Consider the following 26,558-nt stretch of genomic DNA (forward strand, 5'->3'; position numbering starts at 1 on the left):
CTTCATCACTTTAAAGTATCATGGTTCTCTTTTAATAAACACTATATTACAATAGATAGTTAGAAATCGATATTTAGGCAAAAATAGGTTCAATAACAACTACCAGATCACCTGAATCAACCATACTCCCATTTTTGTGGACAATTTTCAAAACCTTACCATCATGAAGTGTGGGAACTAACATTTCGGTTTTCATTGCCTCTATAATAATTAACCCTTGGCCAGATTTAACAAACTCTCCTTCAGTTACTAATGGTTTCCAGAAGCGGCCAGAATATTCAGAATATATCATAACAGAATTTTCCGGATAATCATTAACTTGATCTTTTTCGATTTCATCATTTTCATCTAATTCAGCATTGGAAAGCTCTATTAATTTGGCAAACTTTTCTGCATTCTCTCCTTCTTGCAAAAGTTGGAATTCCGTAATTGATTTAGAATTTTCATCTACCCATTTCAAGTAGTCCATATGGTTGAATTTTTCTTTTCTTGAATCGACAATGTACTTTCCATAATCGAAATCATCGGTTAGCCTATCTAATTCCTTTTCAGATACTGGGTAGAATTCAATTTGATCAAAAGGATTAAGTAACCAAGGTTGTTCAGAGGATGATAACAATAATAGTTTATCCCATATTGGAATAGTTCTCCCCATCAGTTGGTAACCACCAGGACTAGATGCCGCATAAATGCACATAAACATACCCCCTAGACCCACCGCTCCTCTTTCTGTAAATGTTCTTGATGGATTATATTTACTGCCGAGTAATCTGTGCCTTGGATCTAAAGGAACAGCACATGGAGAACCTAAGAAAACATCTCCGAGACCTAGTACCATAAAACGTGCAGAATATACAAGATCGTAAACATCCTTATGTGTTATACCATTAATATTTGCCACAAAGTCAGCATTATTTGGTAACCAAGGAGCTGAAGAACGAATTGTCTCTTGGTAACGAGCAACGCAAGCCATTGTTTTTGAATCTTCAAACGCCATTGGTAATCTAATAACCTTGGAATTAACCGTCCAATTTTCAGTATAAGGTAGTTCTTCTTCATAAGCTAATAATAAGGTTAATAATTGGGTTTGTGAAATAACGTAAGGATCAAATTCAATTAATACAGATCTTACACCTTGTGACATCTCAACAATCCCAGCTGTATTATAATCATCAACTAACCCAATTAGAGAATGAATTCTATAGCAAATATTCAAATCCATTATATTTTCACCATATTCGACCAAAATGTAACGGTCACCAGCCTGTCTATAAGTAATTCGTGGGGAAATTCCAGGCCTTTCGGGAAGCAATCGCAAAACTGGATCCTCGGGCGTTGGTAACGTTATTATATCATCTAGAGTTTTCAAACTTTTGGGCTCTAATGTATTAATAGCAACGTCTTGAGATTTCATCAGCTCTCTGGCAGATTCAAAAGATATAGGAACAAATTGAATATAATCACCAGGTTTTACTTGCCCAACCTTCCATAATTCAGATTCAGCAACAACTGCATGACAAACAAACCCTCCCAAGGAAGGACCATCACATGTGACAATAACAGGTTCATCACCAGTAAAGTTAATGGCACCTAGAGAGTAGACATAATCATGGGCATTTGAGGGATGTAAACCACCTTCTCCACCATCTTTTCTGGCCCAAACAGGTTTAGGGCCAGATAATCTAACACCAAATCGATTTGAATTATAATGTACTTTCCATTTTTCTGAGAAGAAGCTATCCACATATTCAGGTTTGAAGAAATCTGGAGACCCGTGGGGACCGCACAAGACACCAATTTTCCATTGCTTATCGGTTGGCATATCTGGAAGTAATGAATAGGAAAGTGGTTGGTCAGAATAATTATGCCCAGGAAGAACATATTTGTTTAATTTGTTTTGATCAATGAACAAAGTGTCGCCCATCTTCAGACACCTACCAGAATACCCACCAAAATTTCCCAACGTAAAAGTAGATTTAGAGCCCAGATATTCAGGAACATCTACACCCCCTCTAATGGCCAAATATGCTCTACAACCTGTTAATAACTTACCAATCGAAAGTTTATCGCCCGAAGTAACATGAATTGGTTTAAATTGCTCAATTTGAGTATTATTCAGCTGACAAACACAGGCACCACCTGTTATACCAATAATAGCATCTATATGGAATAAGATAGTTGGACCATTCAAAGTGATTTCAAATGCTGGAGCTTTATGATTGTTACCGACGATTTTATTAGCAAGCCTAAAAGAAAACGCATCCATTGGGCCAGATGGTGGTACTCCAATTCTCCAACAGCCCTTTCTTCCTGGATAATCTTGAATTGAGGTATGAGAACCAGGTAATATAATCTCCATTGCAGATGGTTTGTAATCGTAAGAATTAAGGATGTTCGTTGAAACTTTCGCATCTCTAAACATTTCAGAAGAAGAGATAGACCTTAAATAGTCAATGTTAGTAATACAACCCGAGACCTTTGTTTCCACAAGTGCTTTATTCAGCTTTTCTAAAGCGTCATGTCTATCTTTACCGTGTACAATAATTTTTGCCAATGTTGGATCGTATTCTGGAGTTACTATGGTACCTTTTGACACCCATGTATCGATTCTTGCCCACTTTGGAAATTCAACCTCAACTAATTGACCTGGTGATGGTTTAAAATCATGGACAGGATTTTCTGCATATAATCTTGCCTCCATTGCAACACCGTTAACATCTATTTTCAATTGATTAAAATCAGGAGCCATATCAGCCGCAATTACAAGCATCCACTCAACCAAATCAATACCTGTCACCATTTCTGTTATTGGATGCTCTACTTGTAATCTTGTATTAACCTCTAAGAAGTAAAATTCATCGCGGATTTCATCATATATGAATTCAACAGTACCTGCACATTTGTATTTCAAAAGTGAACCTAACCTTTGGGCAGCTTCTCTTAATTTTTGTCTCGTTGTTTCAGGGAGATTGGGTGCTGGAGTTTCCTCAATGATTTTCTGGTTACGACGTTGCAATGAACAATCACGTTCCCCAATTGCGAGAGCATTTCCTAAACCATCCCCCATTATCTGAACTTCGACATGTCTTGCGTTTTCAATAAATCTCTCCATGAATACACCTGAGTCACCAAAATATGCGGCTCCTTGATGCTTAACTGTTTCAAAAATACGTTCAATATCATCTTCTGATTCGACTTTCTGTAAACCAATACCCCCTCCACCTGCCGTTGACTTAACCATTATTGGATATTCCAATTTTGCAGCAATTTCCTTAGCTTCATGTGCAGTGGTGATCAAAGATGACCCCGGAACTAGAGGCACATTTGCTTTCTTGGCAATTTCTCTTGCGGAATGTTTTAAACCTAGACCTCTCATTACGTCACCGGATGGTCCCACAAAAGTAATTCCTTCAGCATCACATCTTTCAGAAAAATCAGCATTCTCAGATAGGAACCCATATCCTGGAATAATAGCTTGAGCGCCAGTCTTCTTAGCAGCGTCTATAATCTTTTCAATATTAAGGTAAGTATCAGCAGCTGAAACACCCTTCAAATCTACCGTTAAATCGGCATCAATAACATGTTGAGAATATCTATCTGGAGTGGAAAAAATTGCTACAGATTGTATTTCCATTTTTTTTAAGGTCTTTATAATTCTAACAGCAATTTCACCTCTATTTGCAACCAAAACGGTAGTAAATGGCTTCTTGGTTTTTGTATTAGTTTCAAGGAATTTTAAATATGTCTTAAAACCGCCATATTTCGTAATATTCACGGAACCTTTAGCAGTATAACCAGATTCTTCGCAAATAAATGATTTGACCCATTCACCATTTTCTAATTCAACTGATCCAATACCCAATGGTTCTGGAACCATGGATATAAATGTACCAAAGTTTTCAACTGGAATACTATACGTCTCCACTTGGATAGCAAATCCTTCTTCGTTTACTCTTCTCAAACCTGGTTTTAAAATTGGTCCAGTTCTTGGTAATGCATATAACTCATAATTCTTACTGGTTTTAGTTGATGATATAAATGTAGCATTGACTTTTTCGAGTTGCCAATGTAAAGGCAAGCCTTTCAAATGTGCACCAACAACGGCTAATTTAATAGAATCTGAACTGGAAATAACAGGCCCTGATACTTTATCATCATTTATTTCAACTCCTTCTGTGAAAATACCGAAAGTTCTAGAATTATTAGGATACGCAATCTGGAAATACATTTGAGCTAAATCAAGCAAAGCAAAATCAGTAAATTTTTTACCTATCAACGTTATACCAGTGGGCAAACCATCAGATCTAAAGCCAGATGGGATAGCTAGAGCAGCCATATCTGCCAAATTGACAAAATTTGTCCATGTACCTTGTCTAGAATTGACCAATATTGGCTCATTAGAAACATCTTCGAATGTAGGATTTAGTGGACATGTTGGTACACATAACGCATCTATATTTTCTAGTAGCTTATCTATTTTTTGCAAAAGTCCTTGTCTCTTGTACTCGAATTGGAAAGCATCAACTGCGGAAAATTTCTTGGCACTATCAATGATTGATTTGACAACGTGGTCGAAACCTTTACTTGATGGATTCTTCTGCAAAAAATCTTTAACTGCTGAGTAACGTTCAGCTACCCATGGCCCCTCATATAAGCAGCGGGCAAGCTCCAATAATGGCTCAAAGTCAATTTTAGTAATATTTGCGCCGCTCTTTTCTAGTTGTTTAATGGCATTATCATACAAGACAGGATTTTCTTCTTCCCCATACCACAACAAATCCTTTGGAATACCAATAGTGACACTATCAGAAAATTTTCTCAATGGAGATCGTGGATATGTTCTTGAATATTCATCATTTTCCAAATCTGATTCGCAAAGGATCTTGAAACAACATTCTGCATCGGATAGATTTAACGAAAAGACAGATACACAATCTAAGGATTTGCAAGCAGGAACTACACCTTGACATGAAAAGGTACCCTTTGTAGGTTTCAAACCAATCAAGTTATTCAAAGCTGCTGGTACTCTTCCCGAGCCTGCGGTATCTGTGCCTAGGGCAATTGGAACAATACCTCTAGCAACGACACTAGCACTACCTGCCGATGATCCACCTGAGACATGTTTGTCACTAAATACACATGGTGTTTTGCCATAAGGAGATCTTGTACCCACTAAGCCAGTGGCAAACTGATCCAAATTCGTCTTCCCAATAATGATGGCACCTGCATTTCTAAGTAATTTAACGACTTTTGAATCCTTTTCTGGTTCGTATAAGAATGAAGGGCAAGCAGCGGTGGTAGGAAAGCCTCTTGCGTCGATGTTATCTTTTATAGCAACTGGAACACCATATAATGGAAGTGATTCCTTGCCAGACCTATGCTGTAAAATTTGCCACTGCTTCTTAAGGGTATCAGCTGAACATAGAGAAAGCCATGCAGGATCTGTTGGTGCAATTTGTTGACATTCAACCAAATATTGCAATTGTTTGAATGATTCATCTGCAGTTACACTTTGATGGAATTCAATCCAATCTTTAATTGACCAGCCTAAAGTCTTCTTGGCTATATTATTTGTCATTTAAGTTTCGGTAATCAGTATATTTTGATTTTACCTGTTGTTTGACATTCCTGTTAACAAACATGTATCGAATGCTCTCTGTGAGTTTGACTCTTTTATAAGTCGAAAGGCCCTTAATCAAATATTCATGACTATTCAATGTAGCATTACCTCACTAGTTCATCTTAGATAAGAAAAGGTAATCATTTATCATGTTAATCGAGGTATAGTAGGGTATCCTAACAAATAACGTGAAAGATTCATAACTTCGTTTTGGTTTCAACGTCAGATATCGAAATCTTATCTTATCTAATCTTTTCGATTTGTTGATTGTCCTTATCGATGCGAGACGATAGCGCTAGCAAAGAAAAGCCCGGAGAAGCAAGCGCCATCGAATAAAAAACGTAATAAGATACTGATTGAACAAAACGTTAGGTTTTAATTTATTTAATTATAAGCTTCAAACACAGGGGAATTATCTCTTTTTCTCGAAGTGATAAAAACATTGTTGTTTACCAATACTAATAAAAAAGAAATGAACAAAAAGAAAGCTCGCACTCAGATTCGAACTAAGGACCAACAGATTTGCAATCTGCTGCGCTACCACTGCGCCATACGAGCAACTTTTATATCTAAAATTCATTCTCATCAAGTGCTTCGGCATAAATTGCATGACTCGTTTTCTGAATCAACAATAGTGCGACAGGCAAGATGTTGTAATGATTTCTGTCTTACGTAACGCTAAAATTATTAATCTTCGAGAGAATTAAAGGTATTTAAACTGGACTTCACAATGTTAAATGATGGAATGATACCATGATTTTCAGATAGAAAAAAGACCATCCCATTTAAAAAAACAACCCTATCATCATGTTGCAATCTAGGTTAGGTTTGATGTCTTCCAAGACCATATTGAATAGAACATCGAGGTTGTTCTTAAGCACCGAGACGAGACAAGCAATCAAGTCAGCAGTTTCCTCGGCACCCGTGGTCTTGTTTATGAAGGGGACACCTGATGCCCCTAAATGTGGATTTTCTAGAGCAACGGTAGCATTGCTTGGTTACGAGGGATTAAATCCAAGTAAATTCAAAGCATTTAATATCCTCGATGACGTTGAATTAAGAGATGGTATCAAAGAATATACAGATTGGCCAACGATTCCACAATTATTTGTTAATGGTGAATTCATTGGGGGTTGTGATGTCATTGTGAGCATGTCCAAAAATGGTGATTTGAATAGTGTCTTTGAAGAAGCTGATGTTCTTCTTCCTGAAGAAGAAAGGGAGTAAACAATATAGATATACTTTAATACCCTAATGCATGAAATGCATAGTTGCTTAACTTCTTAATTTATAACAGTTACAACCGAAGAACAGCCATTGCTTTTCTAAATAAATTTGCTACCAATTTTTTGCTTTTGCATTGCAACCAGAGCATTATTGGTGTGCATCTACATATATAAACTGCAGAAACTGCTTTCATATTAGAATAATCATAGATTTTAAGATCATTTTCATGTTGAAAGTCTCAAATTTGGATGAGCAATACTTTCTTGATACCTATTTTCCTGAGAATAGGATCTGCGCAGGATGTTCTTTTTTCTATATCCTTGGTCTGAATCACCATTAAAAAGTCAAATTCAAGCCCAGTAGATACTAAAATTAACAAAATACAAGGCGCACGAGCAATGCCAATCTACAATGTAGAAGCAATGTTAGGAATATCAAATATACAATATTTTGTCTGTTTAGAACTAGAGTTAATCAGTTTCATTAAGATTCAATAAATCTTGGCCTAATTCTTTACACTTCTTTTCACCTTCAATTCTCCAAGAACAAACATGAGAGTAATCACAATTCTTACAAAAGATTTTGAAGTTTTTTAAATTTGGCTTGATTGGCTCAATATCTCTTTTTCCAAACCAATACTTCCCACTATCGGTAACATGCTCCTTAAGCATTTTATTATCATACTTGAATAAAATATTATGGAAATTTTCATTCTTATGATAATACTCCACCATTAATTCATCACTAATTAATTGTCCAATATTATAATAAAATTGTGACATTCTTGCAGCAAAATATTTCAAATTAACAGGTCTTGTCCAACTAGTCATGAATTCTTCATATTTTTCTAAAATGTTGTTGTTCACACCTACCTCGGAATCAATTGACGGTATATTCGACATATTGAATTCTGCATCGTTATTATTATTACTAGAATTTTCATTATCGAATAAGGGAAACCCGATATCAAATCCATCTCTCATTTTCCTCATATCATCGTTGAGGAACCCATTGGAAGAAATCATAAAATTCAATAACTTCATTGGATCAATTGGCGCATCAACGTCTATTCCCCTCCTTTGTGCATTAACTAAAAGTTTCTTGTATGTACTTTCTTGATTCAACCCAAAACTTTTTAAGAAGAATTTGTAATACATCAATTGTAATTTAGTCGCCTTTAATACGGTTCCCTGTGTGGGTAACCTGTTTATGGATCTAGTTTTCACATCACTAACCAAAATATTAGTATCTCCCTTGATGAGTTCCCTATGCTTATCCAACTCCATCAATAAGGCACCAATGTCATTCACATCGGGGAATAATCGAACATCTTTACCCCTTAAAGTCAAATGATCAATGACACCACTTATAAGCACATCATCCTCATCTGTAACGTCCATGTCTCCATCAAGCAAAGTCAAATCATTAGAATTTACATAACCATGTGCGATAATTTCTCTACATTGGCCCCCCTGGAATAGATTCGCCATTTTTAACAATGAATCAAACCAAACATCGAACAAGTCATGTTCCAAATTCCAATCCAATAGTCCCGGATGCAATGCCGTTTCCAAAGAACCATGAATGGAAGTTCCGGAAGTCAAGAATTTATCTGGTGGTGGTTGTATCTGGAGGCCAGCTTGTGCATACATATCGTATGTAAAACGTAATTCGCACCATGATTTCGTCAGGAGTTTTGTCACTGATAGTCTGTTTATTCCTTGTGATTTGTGAGTATCGATGAATGGAGATTTGGAATTGCGTGGGAGATTATAGCCCAGTAATGGTTGAGAAGTGGTGCCAAATAATGGCTTGAGGAACGAAATTTTAACCTGTACGTATTCTTGTTTAACCTTTAGAGAGGACGGCGTCGATGGTGTTATAGTGACGTTTTTAAAGATGGGGAGATTATCTATGAGTTGGCTTTCAGCTGCAGAAAGGTTTCTTGGATCTTCATTTTTGTCTTCGTTTAGAATTACTTCATGAGATAAGGATGAAACTGCATTTAATCTTTTAGAATGAGTGTATCTCTTTAAAGTTGATAATATCGATCGTTGTTTAATCATATGGTGATGTAGTACGGGTTTTAGTGTTTTGTATAGAAAGCATCAAATTTATTCATGGTATGTTGACAAGCATCAAGTAATAAGCAGAATATGAGAATAAATAGATGATTTTGAATTAATTAATGTGTGTTATTCATTTGTCGTAGAAATGTTTCAAGGGAATGAGTCTGTTCTGTTCTGTTCTGTTCAATCTGGTCGCGCTAAAACAAGCAAAGCAGACTCCAAAAAAACAAACAAAAAAAGAATGGCGGCAAGCAATGATCAACAAGACGGTTGATCAATAAGTCTATTAAACTTTAGACAACATTGATTGTGGTATATAAAGATGATAGTTATTGCAAATTTAAATCTTAGATTAAACAGAAATAATTACAGACAAGTATAAATAGGGATATACAGGAAGTTCACCAAAAGAGGGGAGGGGGAGGGGCAATTCTTAAATATCCTGATTCTTTTCATGGACATTGTCATTTGAGCTTAACGACTGATAACTAAGCTTATGATATGGAGATGAGATGAGATGAGATTAGATGAGTAAAACAAAATGATAATACACGTACATCAAAGAATATAGCTTAGCAATTCCAAGACCCCACCACCGATCAATAAAAATAGGATGACACCTATCCAGAGTCTGGAGATGGGCAATGAAGACTCTTGATTCTTGGCGATCTTCTTCTTCCCATACTTTCTGTGCTTTTCGATATTCTTATTAAACTTTTCGTTTGCGATTCTCTGCTTTGGTGTCTGGATGGCCATTGTCTATTATGTGTTTTGTGCTTGTGTGCGATGCTGGTGGAGCTGGTTGGTTTTTTTGATTCGTTCGAGGAGAAGTGTTCTGCACCTAGTAGTTAACCAGTTCAGTTCTGTTCCCAAGACAAAGACAAAGAGGGAAGGGTCTAGTGCACATGTTAACAACACGTCAACGGAAACCAAGCTGTCAGAGACGCCAACCGCTTCGTGAAGAAAAACCGCCCGCCCATCCGTCGCCACCGACGGCAGCGGAATCACGTGCCGAAAACCAGCCTTCTTCGGCCTCGTTTCTTTTTCCGTTTTCGCGTTTGCCATCGTTTACAAAAATACGTGCGAATTACCCTTTAGGGCCATGTAATGTAAGGTCCCAATTGCCAAAACACAGCATTTTCGTTTACCTGCCAAAACTGCGCTTGGCCCATTTATAAACGCTGTGAAATTTCGCGGTTTATCATCCAACTGCCATACACGATGCGATCTACCTCTACTGTACACGTATTGCTATTTTTGTAGTCTCTTCTTATATAACTCATTATCCCTATTGTATCCGTTGCTCCCACTGAAGACAAGAACGCAAGTCTAAAAATCTGCTAGTCAATCTAACTTATAGTCATTCCTTTCTGCTATTAATACCATTCTGCTCTTCTACGAAAAAAACAACAACGAAAAATAAAAACAACAAACAGTAAGGATACTATCTTTTACCAATGAAATTTTCAAATACTTTACTCTTAGGTAATATTCTATCAGTACTATCAACTTTATCCAAGGCTGATCAATGTACTTTTTCAGGCGGGAACTATTACTGTTCGGAAACTGATGCTATCATCTACTCCAACGTCGGAACTTCCTCCTCTTATCAAGATGTTACAAGCATGGATGAAAACACCTGTGCCTGTTCCTCAAGTGCTAAGACATTCTCAGGTAACTTGGCTCCATTGAATGAGGAATTATCTGTCCATTTCAGAGGCCCAATTAATTTGGTCCAATTTGGTGTCTATTTCCCTGCTGAAGGTTCCAACTCGGTTTCAAATTTGAAAAAGAGACAATTGGAAAAAATTGCTGAGGAAGAATGTAAGACCACCGCTCAAAAGCCAAAACATCAACATAAGAGAGACGTCGCCGTTCAAGTCGTAGAAGTCACCGCCACCGTCTTTGTGAACGCTGATGGTCAATCCATTACTCCAGTGGGTGATATCAACGTCGATGGTGTCTTAACCACCTCTGTTAATGCTAACATTCAAAACGGTGCTGCTACTACTACTACTTTGCAAAACATTGTCAGCTCCTACACTCAAGTATCTACTATCTTGAACACCAACACCAAGGCTACTGCCGCCGCTGCCGCTTCATCTGCTGCCGCATCTTCTTCTTCCTCTTCCTCTTCCTCTTCTGGTTCCAGCGCTGCTGTTGCCGGTTCATGGCAAAGAGCTTCTTACTTCACTCCAGGTTCCACTTCCAACTGTACTTTCATGAACCACCAAGGTGGTACTGCAGGTTCAGGTGTCTGGTCCTCTTGTTTCGGTAACTCTATCTCATTTGCCGCATCTGATGGTATTTCTGGTGCAGCATCTGCTCAAGCTTTAGGTGACGTTACTGTCCAATCAGGTAAAGAATTCATGATCTTCTCAGGTCAAGAATGTGGTGACAATGATGCCTCATGTGGTTACTCCAGAGATGGTATCCCTGCATACCATGGGTTCGGTGGTGATGACAAGATCTTCGTCTTTGAATTCTCCATGCCATCTGATACTTCCGGTTCCGCTTCAAATCAAGATATGCCTGCCGTTTGGTTATTGAACGCCAAGATCCCAAGAACTTTACAATACGGTGATGCCTCATGTTCATGTTGGAAGACCGGTTGTGGTGAAATGGATTTATTCGAAATCTTAACCGCCGGTTCCGATAAATTGATCTCTCACGTTCATGATGCTCAAGATGGTGGTACTCAAGATTACTTCAAAAGACCTGTCGATGGAACTTTGAAGGCAGCCGTCATCTTCAACAGTCAAGATAACACTATTCACATTGTCGAAGTCAGTGAAGATTTCGGTGATGTCTTGAGTGAAGATACCGTCAACTCTTGGTTGAGTATTTCCGGTTCTTCTGCCGCTTTGCCATAGTCTTTTCCCTCCTTCCCCTGGCGTCTCCTATCCGTTTGCCCATTTATATATATCTTTTATTTTTATTATTATCACTTTTGTAGTCAGTTTTTTTAGGGACGTTATGAAATAATAAACGTCCATTTGTATTATTATTATTATTAAATTATGGAGACTTTTTCAAATTTTTATCTTAATGCATTTTATTTTTATGTAGTTGTTATTATAGATACAATTAGTATTCACCATTACTTAGATCAGTAAACCCATCTGTATTCTTCTCTAAATCAGATACTAGATTATGATACGGTAAATTGGAATCCTTCCTCAGCCTTCCCTGTCTTCCGGCACGACCACGATACCTTATTAAATTCCCATACCTATAATTATTCCTCTTCTGGAACATACATTGTGACCAACTACACAACTGCGTACTCACCCATCCGAGCCCTAAACTGGATCCAGAACATAACAGACAATAAATACAATACTCCAAATACAAAATGAAAAATGCAAATACGAAACCGGTGACCACACATGATAAGATGTGGTTCCCCAACGATTTCATAAATTTAGCATCGTCCATATGCCACGAGGAACCCTTCGCAATGGAAAAGAATGAATATGTATGCATCTTGTAGTCTGCAGGTTGTAATATTCTCACTACGCCATTGGTGGGGACCCCCCATCTCTTGTATTGTTTCCATACCACACTGATGAAAAGAGGCCCAGTGGAAGCCATGATGGACATGTATGGAACGAACCATGATTTATCATAATGCTTCAAAGATTTAATCACTTTTAGGAAGAATGGATGTCTTGGGACGGACCCCATCACATCGTTGGAGACACCGATGGGCGATGTCTTTCTTAAGAATGCAGGGACCGTAAGTAAACGATCTAATCTTCTTTCACAACCGTCATCTAGATCGATGTAGACACCACCGTAATGAGATAGAATGAAATATCTTATAGCATCAGCCCTTTGAATAGGGTATTTGTAATTTTCAAAAGTGTCCAAGAACCATGGGTATTCCTCCCTGATGAACTCATGAGACATTTCATCCGTCCATAGGATGTATTTATAATCAGGATGTAGGTCGATACATTTCTGCCTGGATTCCTTCCATTGTTCTGGTATATCTGTCGTCTTGTATGTTTGGTGGATGATTTTTGGAATCAGTTGTGGCTTATCGATCTCCATGGCCTGTTGTTCCAAAGTTGGATTCAAATCCACATCGAGAAGAGCATCTTGGAATGTATTATCTATTATAAGCGTTAATAGGTCGAAGGTATAGTATACTATGAAGACCCACAGCAGCGTGTTGGCATATATCAATATTTTGATTTCTCTCTTCATTGTTGTTTGTTGTCCTTCCTGTCGAGAGAGTAGTCAGCAGTCCACTTTGTCTTTCTGAATGAAAATATGTCAAGTATTTTTTTTGTTCAACAAAGAGTAAGAACGGTGAAGTTTATTAATTTAGCAGCTTCGAGAAAAATATGTCAATTTTTTGGACGATGGATTTTTTTAAAGGGATGGCAATATAGTCGTCCAAATGGAACGTTGATAACGTCGGCGATAACCAATCTTGTTTTCGAACAAATTTCCAAAGAGGATTAGAGAAAAATTGAAGGCATTGGCTCAGAAAACAAAGAAATTACGTATGGACAGACACGATCGCTTTTGTTTGTTTGCTTTGGTGATGGACGCGTCGGAGAGAAACCGCGGAGAAAGCAAGTTTTTCAACTCAGCCAATAAAAATACGCGGGGGCCCCTTGGCACGTTGGAACATTTCCTAATTGGGACAGTTGTGTCGCTGCTCACGGGTGAGAGGCGGTAATAAGAATAGACTAACACCGTTTTGTCTCTGGAGCTTGGAGAGCTTACCCGGCTGAAAAGTGTGCCCTAATCAGAAATAGGTCATCAGAATTTTGAGAAGAAAAATACTGCCAAAATAGAGGGCTCAATACTCCGGCATCACCTCAGAGATGTCACATATATATAATATCATGTGGTCTAAATAAAAAAAAAGAAAACTAAGTAAAAATCACATTCAAATTACTCCGACTCATACTCGCCGCTATCACTCACTTCTTCTTCGTCTTCTTCTTCACGAAATGGCCTCTTTTTAGGATTTAGGGATGTAGCGTACAGAAGATCGGTCACTTCGATGGCTTGATTCAAAGTACATTCTTCCAAATCTATCTCGTCTAGTTCAATTTTTTGTGAGAATGACCTTAAGAAACAAAGCTGTTCAAAAAAAGTTTTTGAAAGCAATTCTCCTCCTTCATAAGCGATTTTCCCAGCCTCATTAAACATTTTTTCCACGCGAATGGATGATGAAGGAATATTATTCAAAATTCGGTTAACAAGAGATAGCAGAGGAAAAGATTTACGATGGATCTTCCAAAATTTGCGATCTAAATCAATAATTTGGTGGCCGAATTTCTCAAATGCCCTCATCTTTTCTTTTGGTTTTTCAGTTGCTGTTCGTAATTTTCGTTCAAAATATAACAATTCTTCAAAAACCAACTCCTCAACGTCACTCTTAATCGAATTTATGTCAAAATATTCTTGGGAATCTTTTGGTTTAATTGGACTTGAACTTGGTGAGCATACTGGTGAGGTATGAATTTGGATAATCTCGTCAATTATTCTATCAGCTACAAACTCCTCCTCGCCAGAACAATTATTAGGTTCATCATATGATATGTTAAGATACGGTAGTAGCATACAGGTGTATCTTTTAGCCATATCTCGATACCTATAATTGCTCTCTTCATTTTCTCTTTTTGGATATATTTCCCTCGTCCAAAAAATGTTTTTATGAAAGTATGCGTTCAGATATGAAGCCATTAAACAAACATCATTGGACAGATATATTTTATAATATTTTTCCAACTGCTGTAAGCACTTAATTAGGATTGTTCCTTCATGAAGGGAAACAACTTTTTTTTCAAATTCTGTGGTGACAATTTCTTTAAATAGGATGTGATAGAATTCTAGTAATGGCAATGCTCCTTTAACAGTACAAGAATCACTAGAAAGTAACTCACAGATATACTGGAAAGGTTCTAAAATATGTAACAAGTCATCAATCATAGTAAGATTGTCAGTCAGAATTTTAGTGTCAAATTCTATTATTTTGGCACTTTCTTTGATTGCAGGAGTGAGATCTTTTGAACTTTTCAAAGATTGGAGAGTAGTTTCCATTTCTTTCGTTTTGGCAAACTCACGAATTATCGTAACGTTGGTGTACTCCTCATTCTCCTCATCAAACAAGCATTCGTTTACGTGGTTCGTGCTATGTAGTAAACGTGGAATACGACCTAAAAACAAGGGATACAATTCATCATTTTCTTTTAGAAATTCAGGAACTTTTACCATATTACTGGCATTATCAGTAGATAAACCAACAATCAATGATTTTAATCCTTCATACTCTTCCAAGATATCATTCAATTGGTTGCAAATATCAATTGCCGTAGGAGAATAAGCATCAGTGATCCTAATTAAAAAAGACGTAAGTTTTTCTTGTTTTTCATTATACGTTACCAACGTGACGCCCAAATAATTGTACATGCCATGATTCGACCAATGACCAAAAACGAGGGAGAAGAATGTAACGTGTCTCAAAACATTTGCTCTTTTTTCTATAGTTTCGTTGAGGTTATGTCTCCGACAAGTTGTCTTTTTTTTCATGATAGCTGCAGAACCCATTATTTCGAATGACAACAACCGTTTAAGTTGTTGAACTTTCTTAACAATAAACTTTTGAACATTCAAGGCATCCAAAGGTGGTCCGCTGCTTTCTCTTTTATACAGACAGCCATCCTTCACACTAAACACGGGACCTTCTATAATCTTTTTTGGTCCTAGTCTTGTTATCCAATCTAGGCTACCTTGGTATAATGTATAGATTAAGGCGCGGTCAAACTTTCCAGGCTCTACAATAATTTTCTCGAGAGGGAGAGCAGTTCTCTTCTTTTCTTCAATAAATTCCTGAATATCGACCTTATCCGGAACATGACTGTAATGGGGTTTAGTGGGTGTTTCACACTGAGTAGAAAAATGAGCATAAAAATGAGTATAGGCTGCATCTGATCGATATTTATCCTGTCTTTGATTATATTCATCGTTATTCAAGCTAGTTTGTCTATCAAATGGGGATATTTGTTCAGTAGCGTCATCATCTGAAGACATGACTATTTGGTACGTTGGGGTTGCGGTTCAGATTGATTTTATTCGGCTTTCTTAAAAGGGAACACGAACGTAAAGTACTTCGCTTAAATAAGAAAATAATATATTTCTGAAAGATTTACAATTGCTGTGAGATTTATGTTTCTATCGTAATTGCAGTTTTGGTTTTTGGTGAAAATTCTCTTTTATTATTGGCGTTGAAGATAATTTACTAGATACTTAGGGTCAACCCCACTTACCCATATACTTAGGTTTAAAAACTGTTCTCCAATTTGAAAACCTTCCCCTACTGTTTAATTTTTTCAACAATCTCTTTAGTTTCAATCCTCTCAAAATTTGAGGTAGAACCATTGTAGGGTAAAGAATTCCAAAGAATATTTGGATCCTGTTCGCCAGTTTCAAGGCCTCAGCACCCTCTCACAACCTCGTATGCCTATGCGGGTAACAGCTCGCGGTTCTGGCGGCTAATTAACGAGATATCGCTAAACAACAGGTCACGCAATTGCTGTATCGTGAAAGATCATTATTATAGAATGGAATCGAATAGAGTAGACTGTGTAGTACGTATTAGATATTAAAAGAAACTTGTCGAAGAGTGTGCTCTAATCCTGCTGGAAATATGGATGTACTACAGCTCTTCTGGCACTGATCCTATTTATTGGATCGTATGCTAATAACTTATCTAGTAGGTCGATACCTTGAGGATCTAAACTTGGCACCACTTGCTTCAAGTCCTTTCTACGCCATTGTGGGAAGTTGGGCTTGAAATCTGGAAGGTAAACAATATCGGGCCAAACACTTTCATTAGGTGTACCAAGGATTCTAAAGATCTTGAAAATTTGATCAATTTCACTATCACCACTAAAAATTGGACTTCTATTGCACATCTCAGCAAAAATACATCCAATTGACCATGTGTCCACACCAGTACTATATTGCTTACCACCTAATAAAACCTCAGGAGCTCTATACCATAACGTCACAATTTCATGAGTGTATGCTCTTAGAGGAACACCAAATGCACGAGCAAGACCAAAATCACCTAATTTCAAATTACCTTCCTTATTAATCAAAAGATTTTGTGGCTTTAAATCACGATGTAGGATTCGGTGAGCATGACAATAGGCAATACCCTTACATAATTGTCTCATGAATTTCTTAATGATATCAGAACCTAAAGATTGGTCCTTTGGTATACTCTCCATATATCTTTTCAAATCTAAATCCAAAAATTCAAAAACCAAATATAACTTGTGTGCATCAGAATGAACAATGTCATACAGTCTAACAATATTGTCGTCTTTTAATTCTTTTAAAAGTGAAATTTCCCTTATGGCCGTACTTGGAACACCTTCATCTTCGCTCTCTAACCTAATCTTCTTCAAGGCAACCACTCTTTGTCCTTGACGCATATCCAACGCTTTATAAACAACACCGTAAGTACCTTCACCAACTTTTTCTAATCTCTTGTAATTTGCTAACTCTCCACTCATTCTTTCTATATCTTATCTAGGCTTGGCTTCGGATCCTAAAGTAAACTCACTTCTCGATAAGATAAATAATAGACACTTAGATCAAGATTAAATGAACATATCTATCAGACACCTCGCACAACTTTAAAGATTTATGAAGTTCTAAAAAAAAAATTATGGACGCGTAACAATTTTAGAACTGAAAAATAAACAACGATACTAAGGGTTCCTCCCTAGCCCTGGCAAATTATACGGCGTAATGTTACCTAGCTATAAAAATATGTATGTCTTTACGCACTTACTGTTTCTTAGCAAGTCTTGCTGCCTTCTTCAAAGCCCTCACTCTAATGGACTTATGGAAGGAATAGTTGATAGTGTTAACGATCTTAGAAAAGACACCGAATGTTTCTTCAATAATAAATTCATAAATGGCATGCGACCAAAATGGTGTCATGGTTCCATATCTTTCTTGAGCACCACAACGTCTGCCAACGTTGCTTAATGTAGCTTTGACAAATTTGGAAGGGTTTGGAATCATCATTGAGGTTCTTCTGATCTTTGACATGGAACTGGTGACTAGATAGGAAAGGACCAACTCTACATCGATATTATCCTTCTGTAATTCACCAGCTAACGAAGTAGACCATTGCTGTAAGAATGCCTTAGAACCACTGTAGGTAGCCAATAATGGAGTTGGAATCAACCCTCCGAATGAACCCATAGTTAATATTAACCCACGACTCTTCTTTGTTTCCTTTACTGTCTTGGAGATGATGGGTGCGATAATTTGAGTGATTAATAAAGTAGCTGTGTTATTGATGGTGATAATGTTTCTTAATTCCTCTTCCTCAGTTTCCAAAAATGGAACAGGAATAGAATGAGATTGACCAACGTTATTAATCAATACGGTGATTGGAAGATCTTTACATAGCCCCTTAATAAATTCATAGTTGTCTTGGCTATCTGAGGAAATATCAATGGCTAAGATTTCCACCTTGATGCCATACTTCTTTTCAAATTCTTCCTTCAATGCTTCAAGTTTAGATAATGTTCTTGAAATTAAAACAAGATTGAATCCACGAGCAGCCATCTGATTAGCAAATTCTTTACCAATACCATCACTAGCACCTGTAACAACACAATATTTGCCTTTTCCAGCACCGTACTTGGAATAGTCAACTGCTGGTAATAAGAACAGATCCGTAATTAAAGCACATGTTCTTAAAATCAAAGTAGTGAATTTGATTATACCAAAGGCAAAAATGATCCATAATAAACCATTGACGCATTGCCATTGTTCACTAAGATTGAATAATTGTTCAATGAATGACATGATTAGAGAGTTAGCCTTTCCTACTGTTGACTTTAATTGACTTTAATAGTGCTTTTGATTGTCCACCTACCGTTACATCAGATGATCATCTTAGCATTTCAGGTTAGCAGTAAAGGGTCTAAACTTACGTAATACAATCGCTTAAGACGAAATACATTCCAATGAACTAACTGCACTACTCATTGTTACCATTTGTTAGCAACCAAGATGTTGATGTTGCTATAAAGGTTAACGTGTAAAAGGATATTTAAACATTAGATTACATGCATGGTTTATATAGCGCAACTAACATTGAACATTATCTTTTTTTATGCAAAATTTATTTATTTTTCATTATCAATCTCGTTAACCCATTGTGTCATATCATTGAGAGCCAACAAGGAATTGTTTCTTCTTATTCTTTTTTCTTCTCCAACCATTAATTTATTAATACGTTCGCCACCATCTATTAGCACAGGAACATTTTTGGATTTTTTCCACAATTTAAATCTTACCAGCCATTTAACATCTGTTAATAAATCTAAATTCTTAATTTCCAAGACTGCTAAATTTGGGAAATAATTGAACCCTATTAATATGGGAATGGAATAATCTGTCAACTTATTGCAGTTGTTTATTGATAATCTTTTCAAATTATTACCATTTAATTTAGCAAATTCCCAAATACCTGCATCGCTAATGTCACATCCGGCCAACCCAATCGTTTCTACTTCAGTGTATTTTCCCAACGCTACTAAAGATAAATTTGTAATACCACTTTTATTCTTATGTCTTCCTAAATTACATAACTTTAAATGAGGACAATGCATGGCAATGGATATTATCCCCAAATCAGAAACATTTACACAGGCTCTCAAATCTAATGTTATTAGGTTCGGTATGTGTGATGCCAATCTTATTAAGGTAGTGTCATCTAATTTTTTGTTCCCCGTGATTATTAATTTTTGAAGATTGGTAAAATGTGGGAACCAATGCATTGGTGGTGCCACATTGGGACAAATGTAAAATTGAAGTTTTATTAGATTTGAAGTAATTATCTTGGATGATATTTCATTTATGTGATGTTGTCTTAATTCGTTTAATCTGTAAAAAGACAATGTCTTAGGAGAAATGGTGCCCTCATTATTTTTGGAGTATGGAATAAATTTCCTTACGTTCTCAAATTTTCTAAACTTTATGTCATCTTTAATATATTTTAAGCAAAGAAAGCACCATAACTTATTTACTTGTAAGCATTGATATAAAACATCTCGCCTTTCATATTCTGAAACAGTAGTTGTCGGTTCTGATGCTACTATGAATTGTAATATAGTATTGACAATTTCAGGTATTTGAAATATTGGATGTGGCTTTTGGGAAGAATGGAGTAAGTTCAAATCGGCAAATTCTTCAATTATGGTTTGATCATTTTCCGAAGATGGGGAAGAAGGGATGGTTGGATATTTTTGGTCATAATGATGATAATCAGCGACTTGGAAATTTCCTGGTTTCAAAGGAGTGGAGATAGGAGTTGGAAGTTGAGTACTCCCCCAACTTGATATCCTACTGCTACTATTATTTTTATCTTGTAAGGTCTCATCATCCGTTTTTAAGAGAAGATTCAGCTGTGGCTTATTACATTTGGTAGTGCTTTTCTTGTTTCCATATTGGAAAGAGGTGTCTTTTGGTTTTAACTCCTCTGAACCTTGAGATAGTCGTTTTAAAGGTCGTTCATCTGAGATATCTAATGTTGATTCTTCAGCGGATCTTTTTTTGGAGCCATTTTTAATGAATGATAAAAACTTCATTTAATTGTAATGAATTAACAAATATATTAAGGAATGAATGAATTGATAGTTGACTGAGACAGAAAAAGTTAATGATGTCAAAATCAGGTAATTTTAATGATAATAAGGAAGGACTGGAGTTGGATACAATTTAAGATAGAATAGGCTTTGGAATTGTATTTCTTAGAACATAAATAAGTAAAAGTTGAAATGGAACAATTGTTTAAAACGAATGTAAAGATTAATTATTAGTTTGGAAAGAATTGAAGGGTGAAATAAATGGAATGGGTTTCGATGTTTGGTTCTTCAACTTGTTGAAGTGTTCGTTTGAGTTTTTTGCTCAATTAGTAGTAAAACGTACAGGTGAAGGTTTCCCTTAAGACAAATGAATGATATTTTTACAACATATATATATAGAATATATCGCTGATATCACAGTAGATAAAGAGCGGGTACTGGCCAAGGTCCCTTTTACTGGTTCTGATGGCATAACTGGAGAAGGGTTTCAAGAAAGCATAAATGAAAACACCAGAGTGATGAACAGCACAGTAAACAAACACCAACACATCAGAGTAAACACAAGCCAGTAAGAATGTCAGGTTCATTGTGATAGTCTCAACGCCATTGTATTTTCGGCGGGCCCAAATGTGACAGTCCGAGGCGATCCTTGCTGGGCTCGCTGTTTGACCAGCATTTGCACGCTCAGTCTGACAGTGCAGTGTCGGCCCGCACAGCAATCCTGTTAATTTCTTCTGAACGGACGCAAGCAAGGCAATATAAGCCAAGCCAAGAGAGACCCACACATATATATAGCACATCCAGAAGTTAATGTTTGGGTCTTCTCTCCACAACGGGTTCCTTTTCTTCAAGAAAGGGACACCTTTGGCCCTTTGACCCTCAGGTATTCTAGAACGCCCCTCTGCGCTTTGTCCCAAGATGGAAATTTTGAGCGACACAATGTCATTAAATGGACGTCAAAAAGAAAAGGGGACACAGGGAAAAGCAATAAAACCGCAGTTTCTTGACGCAACCAGAATCAATCTTACGTTGACATTCCCTGTACTGACAAATATATAAAAGACACTATTCTCTTACCTATAATAAAACTGTGAGCTACATATCCTCTAGCTGGAAACACACCATTTTATCTAGTTATTTTTTTCCTTCTCGCTAAATAACAAGAGGTGCAGCGTATAATAATGGCACCATCAACTTTAAAGAAAAACTCAACTGGAAGACACCATAGACAAAAATTGCAGTCAAAGTTTAGTTCAAATAATGACAAGTTAGGGTACAAAAGATCAAGTTTTGTTACTATGTTCGATTCACCAGTGAGCAGTAGACATTCGCGAAAAAGCTTATCTTCACTGGACTCCTCCTCCTCTGGACAATCCTTAGAATCATTAGAGAGAGACATATACTTAGAGGAATCCCAAAGTGAACAAATTTTCAACCATCTGAAGAATTTCTCTTTTCCTTCAAGAAACCATGTTCAAGTGAAACCTATGGATTCGACATTATCCTCTGCTACTTCCTGTGATATTGATGACCCCCCAGTCAAAATTGCCTATTTAGAAATGTGCAGACGTAACAGTGCAGTTTGTCCAAAGCAACAATTGCCTTTCAATACATTAAATGATAATAATCCTAATCCCTTGAACGAACCTTTGGAATTCAACAATACAATTAAAAGAAAGGTGCGCCATAGAAAAAGTCAGGCTATCTCTTTTTCAGAGCCAATGAAACTACAAATTTTACAATCTAATAGAGATTTTATAATAGAAGAGAACGACAGTTTAAAGGTTAAAGATTGGCCTTCTTATGATTCTTTACACACCATGAATGATTCTTTCGATCCTATTAATGGGCCAAGTTATATTGATGATCCAAAGTATTATACACACAAAATTTCTCCTGATTCCACTATTCGCAACACAAAAGAACAAATTCATTTGAATAAAAGTGGAACTTTTAGCAATTTGAGAGAGTTTGCTACTAGAAATAATATTGATATAGAGGGGAAGATTTTTGCGGACAGACCTGAAACGGGAGATAAGTCTCATCCATTAATCGATCTAGATGCTAATTGACTTTTGCCAATGAAGATAAAGACAATTAAAGGTATGGTTTTTAAACTGTTGTTAATGAAATAAAAATATTACCTATAATCTACTGTTTAATATAGATATATATATATATATTCTTTAATGATTGCGGCGTTATCATGTTCTTGAAAAATTTCGCGTCTGGGTAAGAAAATCAACACAAAGCATAATTTTAAACCTCATTAACTAGGATTAGATGTCAACACAGAAGATAGATCCCTCTAAAAGAGCAAACCTCCTCACTTCCCCGAATAACAAGTTCACATTTAAGCTAGATGAAATAATGGACTGGGTTATTCGAGCAGCAAAGAAGAAGACTGAACAACCGGCAGGTGGGTCTCGATCTATTGTCGAGTCATTAAACGTGTTCAATAACGTTGATTCAGATTATCGCTCCCAACTCAATTCCATTTTAAATGAGTCCAATTCATGGTTGAATGATCAGACATTTTTATTCGATGAAAAACTAAATAAATTGGAGTTGGGACGTTCTGAGATCCCGACTTTAAGAAAGAAAACGGTACAACCGTCCATGGAACTGGCCTCACCTATAACAGAACATCATCATATTAATATATTACCTCAACCTCCACTAACAATTCCAGATTCCCATCTTGATGAAAATAATGGAACTACTCCCTCGAGGGACCCACACGATTTCCCCGGTCTTACTCCTAAATCACTTCCACCTGGAGTGGAATTTGCAGCAGAGGAAGAAAATGAGAAATCGAACAACAAAACCAACCAAATTGTGGAAGAAAAGACTACTTCACAAGATAAACCTTCACCATGGTCGCCATTTAAAGTAGAACAAACGTTGAAATCAGTAATGCTCACAACCAATACATCACCCATTAGCAACAAAGCAGTTTCCGCGGCTAAATCCTCAATGGTAAGTAAAACAACAAATTCGGAAGTTGATGGCAATAGAGAACGTATTAGGAATGCAAGAATTCAAAGAAGGTCAAATATGTTTGTACCTCTCCCAAATAAAGATCCATTAGTAGTTCAACAAGAAAGTGCTGTTAAGATTACTGACGAGAACAATACAACATCTTCCTTTAATCATCTGCGACATCGAACTGTTAAAACTATGGCTATCAAGAAACCTATCGCATCTTCAAATAATATTTCACTTAATTCGACTGCTGGTTCAACCGGTGGTTCAAGAACAGGTACCAGTATCTTCGAACGATTGTCGTCACTTCCGACTAAATCTTTTGAGAATAAGATCACCTCAAAAGTTCCTAGTAGAAAATTTTCTTCCTCTTCAATTGATATAACTGGCTCACCTTTGAAACGAGCATCCCCAGTGGCAAAGAAGGGAAACACTAACCTTGATAACAACATGCATGAAACTCTTAAGAATATTTTTTCTACCACAAATAATAAAAGTCCAACAAAACTTGAGCGTATATCATCACCAGTTAATAAGGAAATCCGAAAATCGTTGATTTCCGGAGTTGAAAAGATTCAAAGTAACAATAACTATAAACTAGGCGCAATAGGGGAAGAAAATGCAAGGACAAATCGGTCATCATATTCAATAAAACAAATAACTAATACCTCCAATAGAATAGCAAAGACTCCATCAAGAATACACAATGGAAGTCAAGTTGTAAAGCAAGGAACAGCTCGAAAGTCGCCCATGCTTACTGCAAATAAGCCTTTGCAAGTATTAACACAATCACCAATCTTGAAGCGAAACGCCAAAATCCATCCAAAGCAGAGTGTAGGAACTGGTACAAAGGAACAAGTGAAAGTAAAACATGATAGATTAACAAAATTTCAATTACTACCAACAGTTGAATCCGAAAAAAATGAGATAAAGAGAAAGTTAAGTCAAAGATTATCTGGCGTAATGAGAACTCAACAGGAGCAACAACGGAGAAGAAAAGAAAATCAAAGACATAAATCTCATTTAGAGGAAGAACTCCGAAGACGTACCAGAAAACTGACTGAATTTAGAGATTCAAATCAGAATGATTCATATCATCACTCGGGCATAATACAGACCAATGCTAATAATGATAAAGTAAAAGCTAATGGAGAAAATCCTGTAAACACGCACAACATTTTACATGATATCGATACCGTTGATCATAGAAACATTATTGGAGGACCAACGTCCTACCCAAATAGTTTAACGAAGACAGATGATACGACAACAGGCAATCAATCCCTACCAGAAATATATTCTGATTCGGAGGATGATGACACTGTGACATTAGCTAATTGGGCAAGAGCCCCTCAATTACAAGAACAGCTATTATCACAACAAAGTTGGGATCCCAAACTTATCTTTGGGCCAATACCACCATTGCATACAGACGAAGTCTTTATGACCTCAAGGCTAAATAAATTAAAACCTGGCAAGCTACTAGCACCAAAAAAGCTATAAAATACCCAGATATCAGTTACACACGAAATACTGCTGAAATCATCAAATCATTTTGTAACTGTAGTCAATATATTCTATACAAAAAAATCTATAATACTTATAAAATACAATACCTTTATTCCTCAGATGATTACTTATTTAATAATGCAAAGACAATGGCCTATGACCTATTCTCTAAAGCTTTTTGCTTATCCCATTTTGCTAACCAGCTCTCACTTTCTATCTTTGGAACAAAATATATCTTTAAAGAATTATCGAAAAGTGGAATATTGGGTGAGTCCTTCTTCAAAATATCGTGGAAGGTCATCTTTTTTCCTGCCTTAATCAAACCACCAGTTTCCGTTTCCATATATGCAATTAATTTCTTCGATGTGAAATTTTTATGACCTGGCAGTTCAAACCATTCTTGGGGTCTTTCCAAGATCAATTCCAAAAGTTCCTGTACAGTGGTCAGTTCACTAATTTCGGCAACAAAATCAAATTCATCAGTTGTTGGGTACATGATTAATGCAGGGTATATTAATTGTGATTCGAAATCAATTGGATCCTCTAACCTAATCTTGGCATCTTTCAATAGATCAGGTGGATGGCTAGAATTAATATTAGTTATATGTCTCAACCCCATTGCATTATCTAGAATGATTTTGAAATTTTTACGCTCTTGCTTTTCTCTTAATACCTTGGCCTCTTTTTCTTTAATTTCCTTATCTTTCTTTTCAATCACTTCTAATAAAGTTATCAGTGACTTATTTTCCTTATCGACTTTTTGTCCAAACCCAACAGATTCCTTAGCTTCTTCTATATTATTTAGTAAATAGAATGCCTTACCCATTCGATAGTAACATTTAATGTTTTTTGGATTCAAAGTTAATGCATGCTTACAATCATTAATACATGATCTATAATTTTTTAATTCTAGTTGGCAAGCAGCTCTATTGGCAAACAGAGCCTCATTTATCTTATCATTCTCACATTTTATTTCGATACCCTTATTGTAAATGTCTCGAGCCTCTCTGAATCTTTTAACTGTAAACAAATCATTCCCTTGATTCTTGAAATTTTCAGCAACTTCATGAGGTTCTCCCTCGTATGCCAAAGCTTTCAATGCCTCCAGCTCTAAATTATCACCACCTTCACCATTGGATTCATCCAATTTTGTCATGAAGAAGGGCATTCTGTTCAATTCTTCAAGGACTTCATCTGGTGTTTTATCTTTAAATTCCGATAATTGTGGTGGTAAAGCAGGATCATTTGGACCTGGCTTATATTTTTGAGGTTTCTTATATTCTGGTTTGGAACTCATTATTTTTTTGTCTCTGGAGAAGCTTAGCGTTCTGTTAGTTATGCCTGTTTGAACTTCGATGAGCTTAGTGTCAAATTTTTCATTTCCAAAATTTTGTCATTAAATTTCGAGATTGAGTATCGATTACATAATCAAGGTTAGTAAAAATAAGTGATAATTCATGAAATTGAAAATATAAATGGAACTTTAAAAGAACGGTGTATAAAATA

General features: G+C 36.5%; 13 protein-coding genes and 1 non-coding gene across 14 annotated transcripts; 4 read left to right on the top strand and 10 right to left on the bottom strand.

Moving 5' to 3' along the window:
* Nucleotides 1-73: 73 nt before the first annotated feature.
* On the bottom strand, nt 74-5,578 carry DUR12 (bifunctional urea carboxylase/allophanate hydrolase; the record flags this gene model as incomplete). Its single annotated transcript, XM_003674638.1, has 1 exon — nt 74-5,578. The coding sequence occupies one exon, from the start codon at nt 5,576-5,578 to the stop codon at nt 74-76; it is 5,505 nt and encodes a 1,834-aa protein (XP_003674686.1).
* Nucleotides 5,579-6,106: 528 nt separating this feature from the next.
* Nucleotides 6,107-6,178, bottom strand: NCAS0Btrna4C. The gene has a single exon. It is a non-coding gene; the product is annotated as a tRNA-Cys (tRNA).
* A 249-nt stretch (nt 6,179-6,427) lies between these two features.
* On the top strand, nt 6,428-6,847 carry NCAS0B02290 (glutaredoxin family protein; the record flags this gene model as incomplete). The annotated part of the gene is made up of 1 exon (XM_003674639.1): nt 6,428-6,847. The coding sequence occupies one exon, from the start codon at nt 6,428-6,430 to the stop codon at nt 6,845-6,847; it is 420 nt and encodes a 139-aa protein (XP_003674687.1).
* Nucleotides 6,848-7,317: 470 nt separating this feature from the next.
* EXO5 (Exo5p) lies at nt 7,318-8,913 on the bottom strand (the record flags this gene model as incomplete). Its single annotated transcript, XM_003674640.1, has 1 exon — nt 7,318-8,913. The coding sequence occupies one exon, from the start codon at nt 8,911-8,913 to the stop codon at nt 7,318-7,320; it is 1,596 nt and encodes a 531-aa protein (XP_003674688.1).
* Nucleotides 8,914-9,474: 561 nt separating this feature from the next.
* On the bottom strand, nt 9,475-9,672 carry YSY6 (Ysy6p; the record flags this gene model as incomplete). Its single annotated transcript, XM_003674641.1, has 1 exon — nt 9,475-9,672. One exon carries the CDS (start codon nt 9,670-9,672, stop codon nt 9,475-9,477), a length of 198 nt encoding a protein of 65 aa, XP_003674689.1.
* A 701-nt stretch (nt 9,673-10,373) lies between these two features.
* Nucleotides 10,374-11,789, top strand: TOS1 (Tos1p; the record flags this gene model as incomplete). The annotated part of the gene is made up of 1 exon (XM_003674642.1): nt 10,374-11,789. One exon carries the CDS (start codon nt 10,374-10,376, stop codon nt 11,787-11,789), a length of 1,416 nt encoding a protein of 471 aa, XP_003674690.1.
* A 214-nt stretch (nt 11,790-12,003) lies between these two features.
* Nucleotides 12,004-13,128, bottom strand: CSH1 (mannosylinositol phosphorylceramide synthase catalytic subunit CSH1; the record flags this gene model as incomplete). The annotated part of the gene is made up of 1 exon (XM_003674643.1): nt 12,004-13,128. The coding sequence occupies one exon, from the start codon at nt 13,126-13,128 to the stop codon at nt 12,004-12,006; it is 1,125 nt and encodes a 374-aa protein (XP_003674691.1).
* A 699-nt stretch (nt 13,129-13,827) lies between these two features.
* NCAS0B02340 (uncharacterized protein) lies at nt 13,828-15,972 on the bottom strand (the record flags this gene model as incomplete). The annotated part of the gene is made up of 1 exon (XM_003674644.1): nt 13,828-15,972. The coding sequence occupies one exon, from the start codon at nt 15,970-15,972 to the stop codon at nt 13,828-13,830; it is 2,145 nt and encodes a 714-aa protein (XP_003674692.1).
* Nucleotides 15,973-16,571: 599 nt separating this feature from the next.
* On the bottom strand, nt 16,572-17,462 carry CDC28 (cyclin-dependent serine/threonine-protein kinase CDC28; the record flags this gene model as incomplete). Its single annotated transcript, XM_003674645.1, has 1 exon — nt 16,572-17,462. The coding sequence occupies one exon, from the start codon at nt 17,460-17,462 to the stop codon at nt 16,572-16,574; it is 891 nt and encodes a 296-aa protein (XP_003674693.1).
* A 277-nt stretch (nt 17,463-17,739) lies between these two features.
* On the bottom strand, nt 17,740-18,774 carry IFA38 (ketoreductase; the record flags this gene model as incomplete). Its single annotated transcript, XM_003674646.1, has 1 exon — nt 17,740-18,774. One exon carries the CDS (start codon nt 18,772-18,774, stop codon nt 17,740-17,742), a length of 1,035 nt encoding a protein of 344 aa, XP_003674694.1.
* Nucleotides 18,775-19,097: 323 nt separating this feature from the next.
* Nucleotides 19,098-20,561, bottom strand: AMN1 (Amn1p; the record flags this gene model as incomplete). The annotated part of the gene is made up of 1 exon (XM_003674647.1): nt 19,098-20,561. One exon carries the CDS (start codon nt 20,559-20,561, stop codon nt 19,098-19,100), a length of 1,464 nt encoding a protein of 487 aa, XP_003674695.1.
* A 1,178-nt stretch (nt 20,562-21,739) lies between these two features.
* On the top strand, nt 21,740-22,630 carry ICS2 (Ics2p; the record flags this gene model as incomplete). The annotated part of the gene is made up of 1 exon (XM_003674648.1): nt 21,740-22,630. One exon carries the CDS (start codon nt 21,740-21,742, stop codon nt 22,628-22,630), a length of 891 nt encoding a protein of 296 aa, XP_003674696.1.
* Nucleotides 22,631-22,841: 211 nt separating this feature from the next.
* SLI15 (Sli15p) lies at nt 22,842-25,046 on the top strand (the record flags this gene model as incomplete). The annotated part of the gene is made up of 1 exon (XM_003674649.1): nt 22,842-25,046. The coding sequence occupies one exon, from the start codon at nt 22,842-22,844 to the stop codon at nt 25,044-25,046; it is 2,205 nt and encodes a 734-aa protein (XP_003674697.1).
* Nucleotides 25,047-25,206: 160 nt separating this feature from the next.
* On the bottom strand, nt 25,207-26,349 carry CNS1 (HSP70/90 family co-chaperone CNS1; the record flags this gene model as incomplete). Its single annotated transcript, XM_003674650.1, has 1 exon — nt 25,207-26,349. One exon carries the CDS (start codon nt 26,347-26,349, stop codon nt 25,207-25,209), a length of 1,143 nt encoding a protein of 380 aa, XP_003674698.1.
* Between the last annotated feature and the right edge of the window lie 209 nt (nt 26,350-26,558).

This window comes from Naumovozyma castellii, chromosome 2, assembly GCF_000237345.1.
Source record: "Naumovozyma castellii chromosome 2, complete genome".
NCBI lineage: Eukaryota > Fungi > Ascomycota > Saccharomycetes > Saccharomycetales > Saccharomycetaceae > Naumovozyma > Naumovozyma castellii.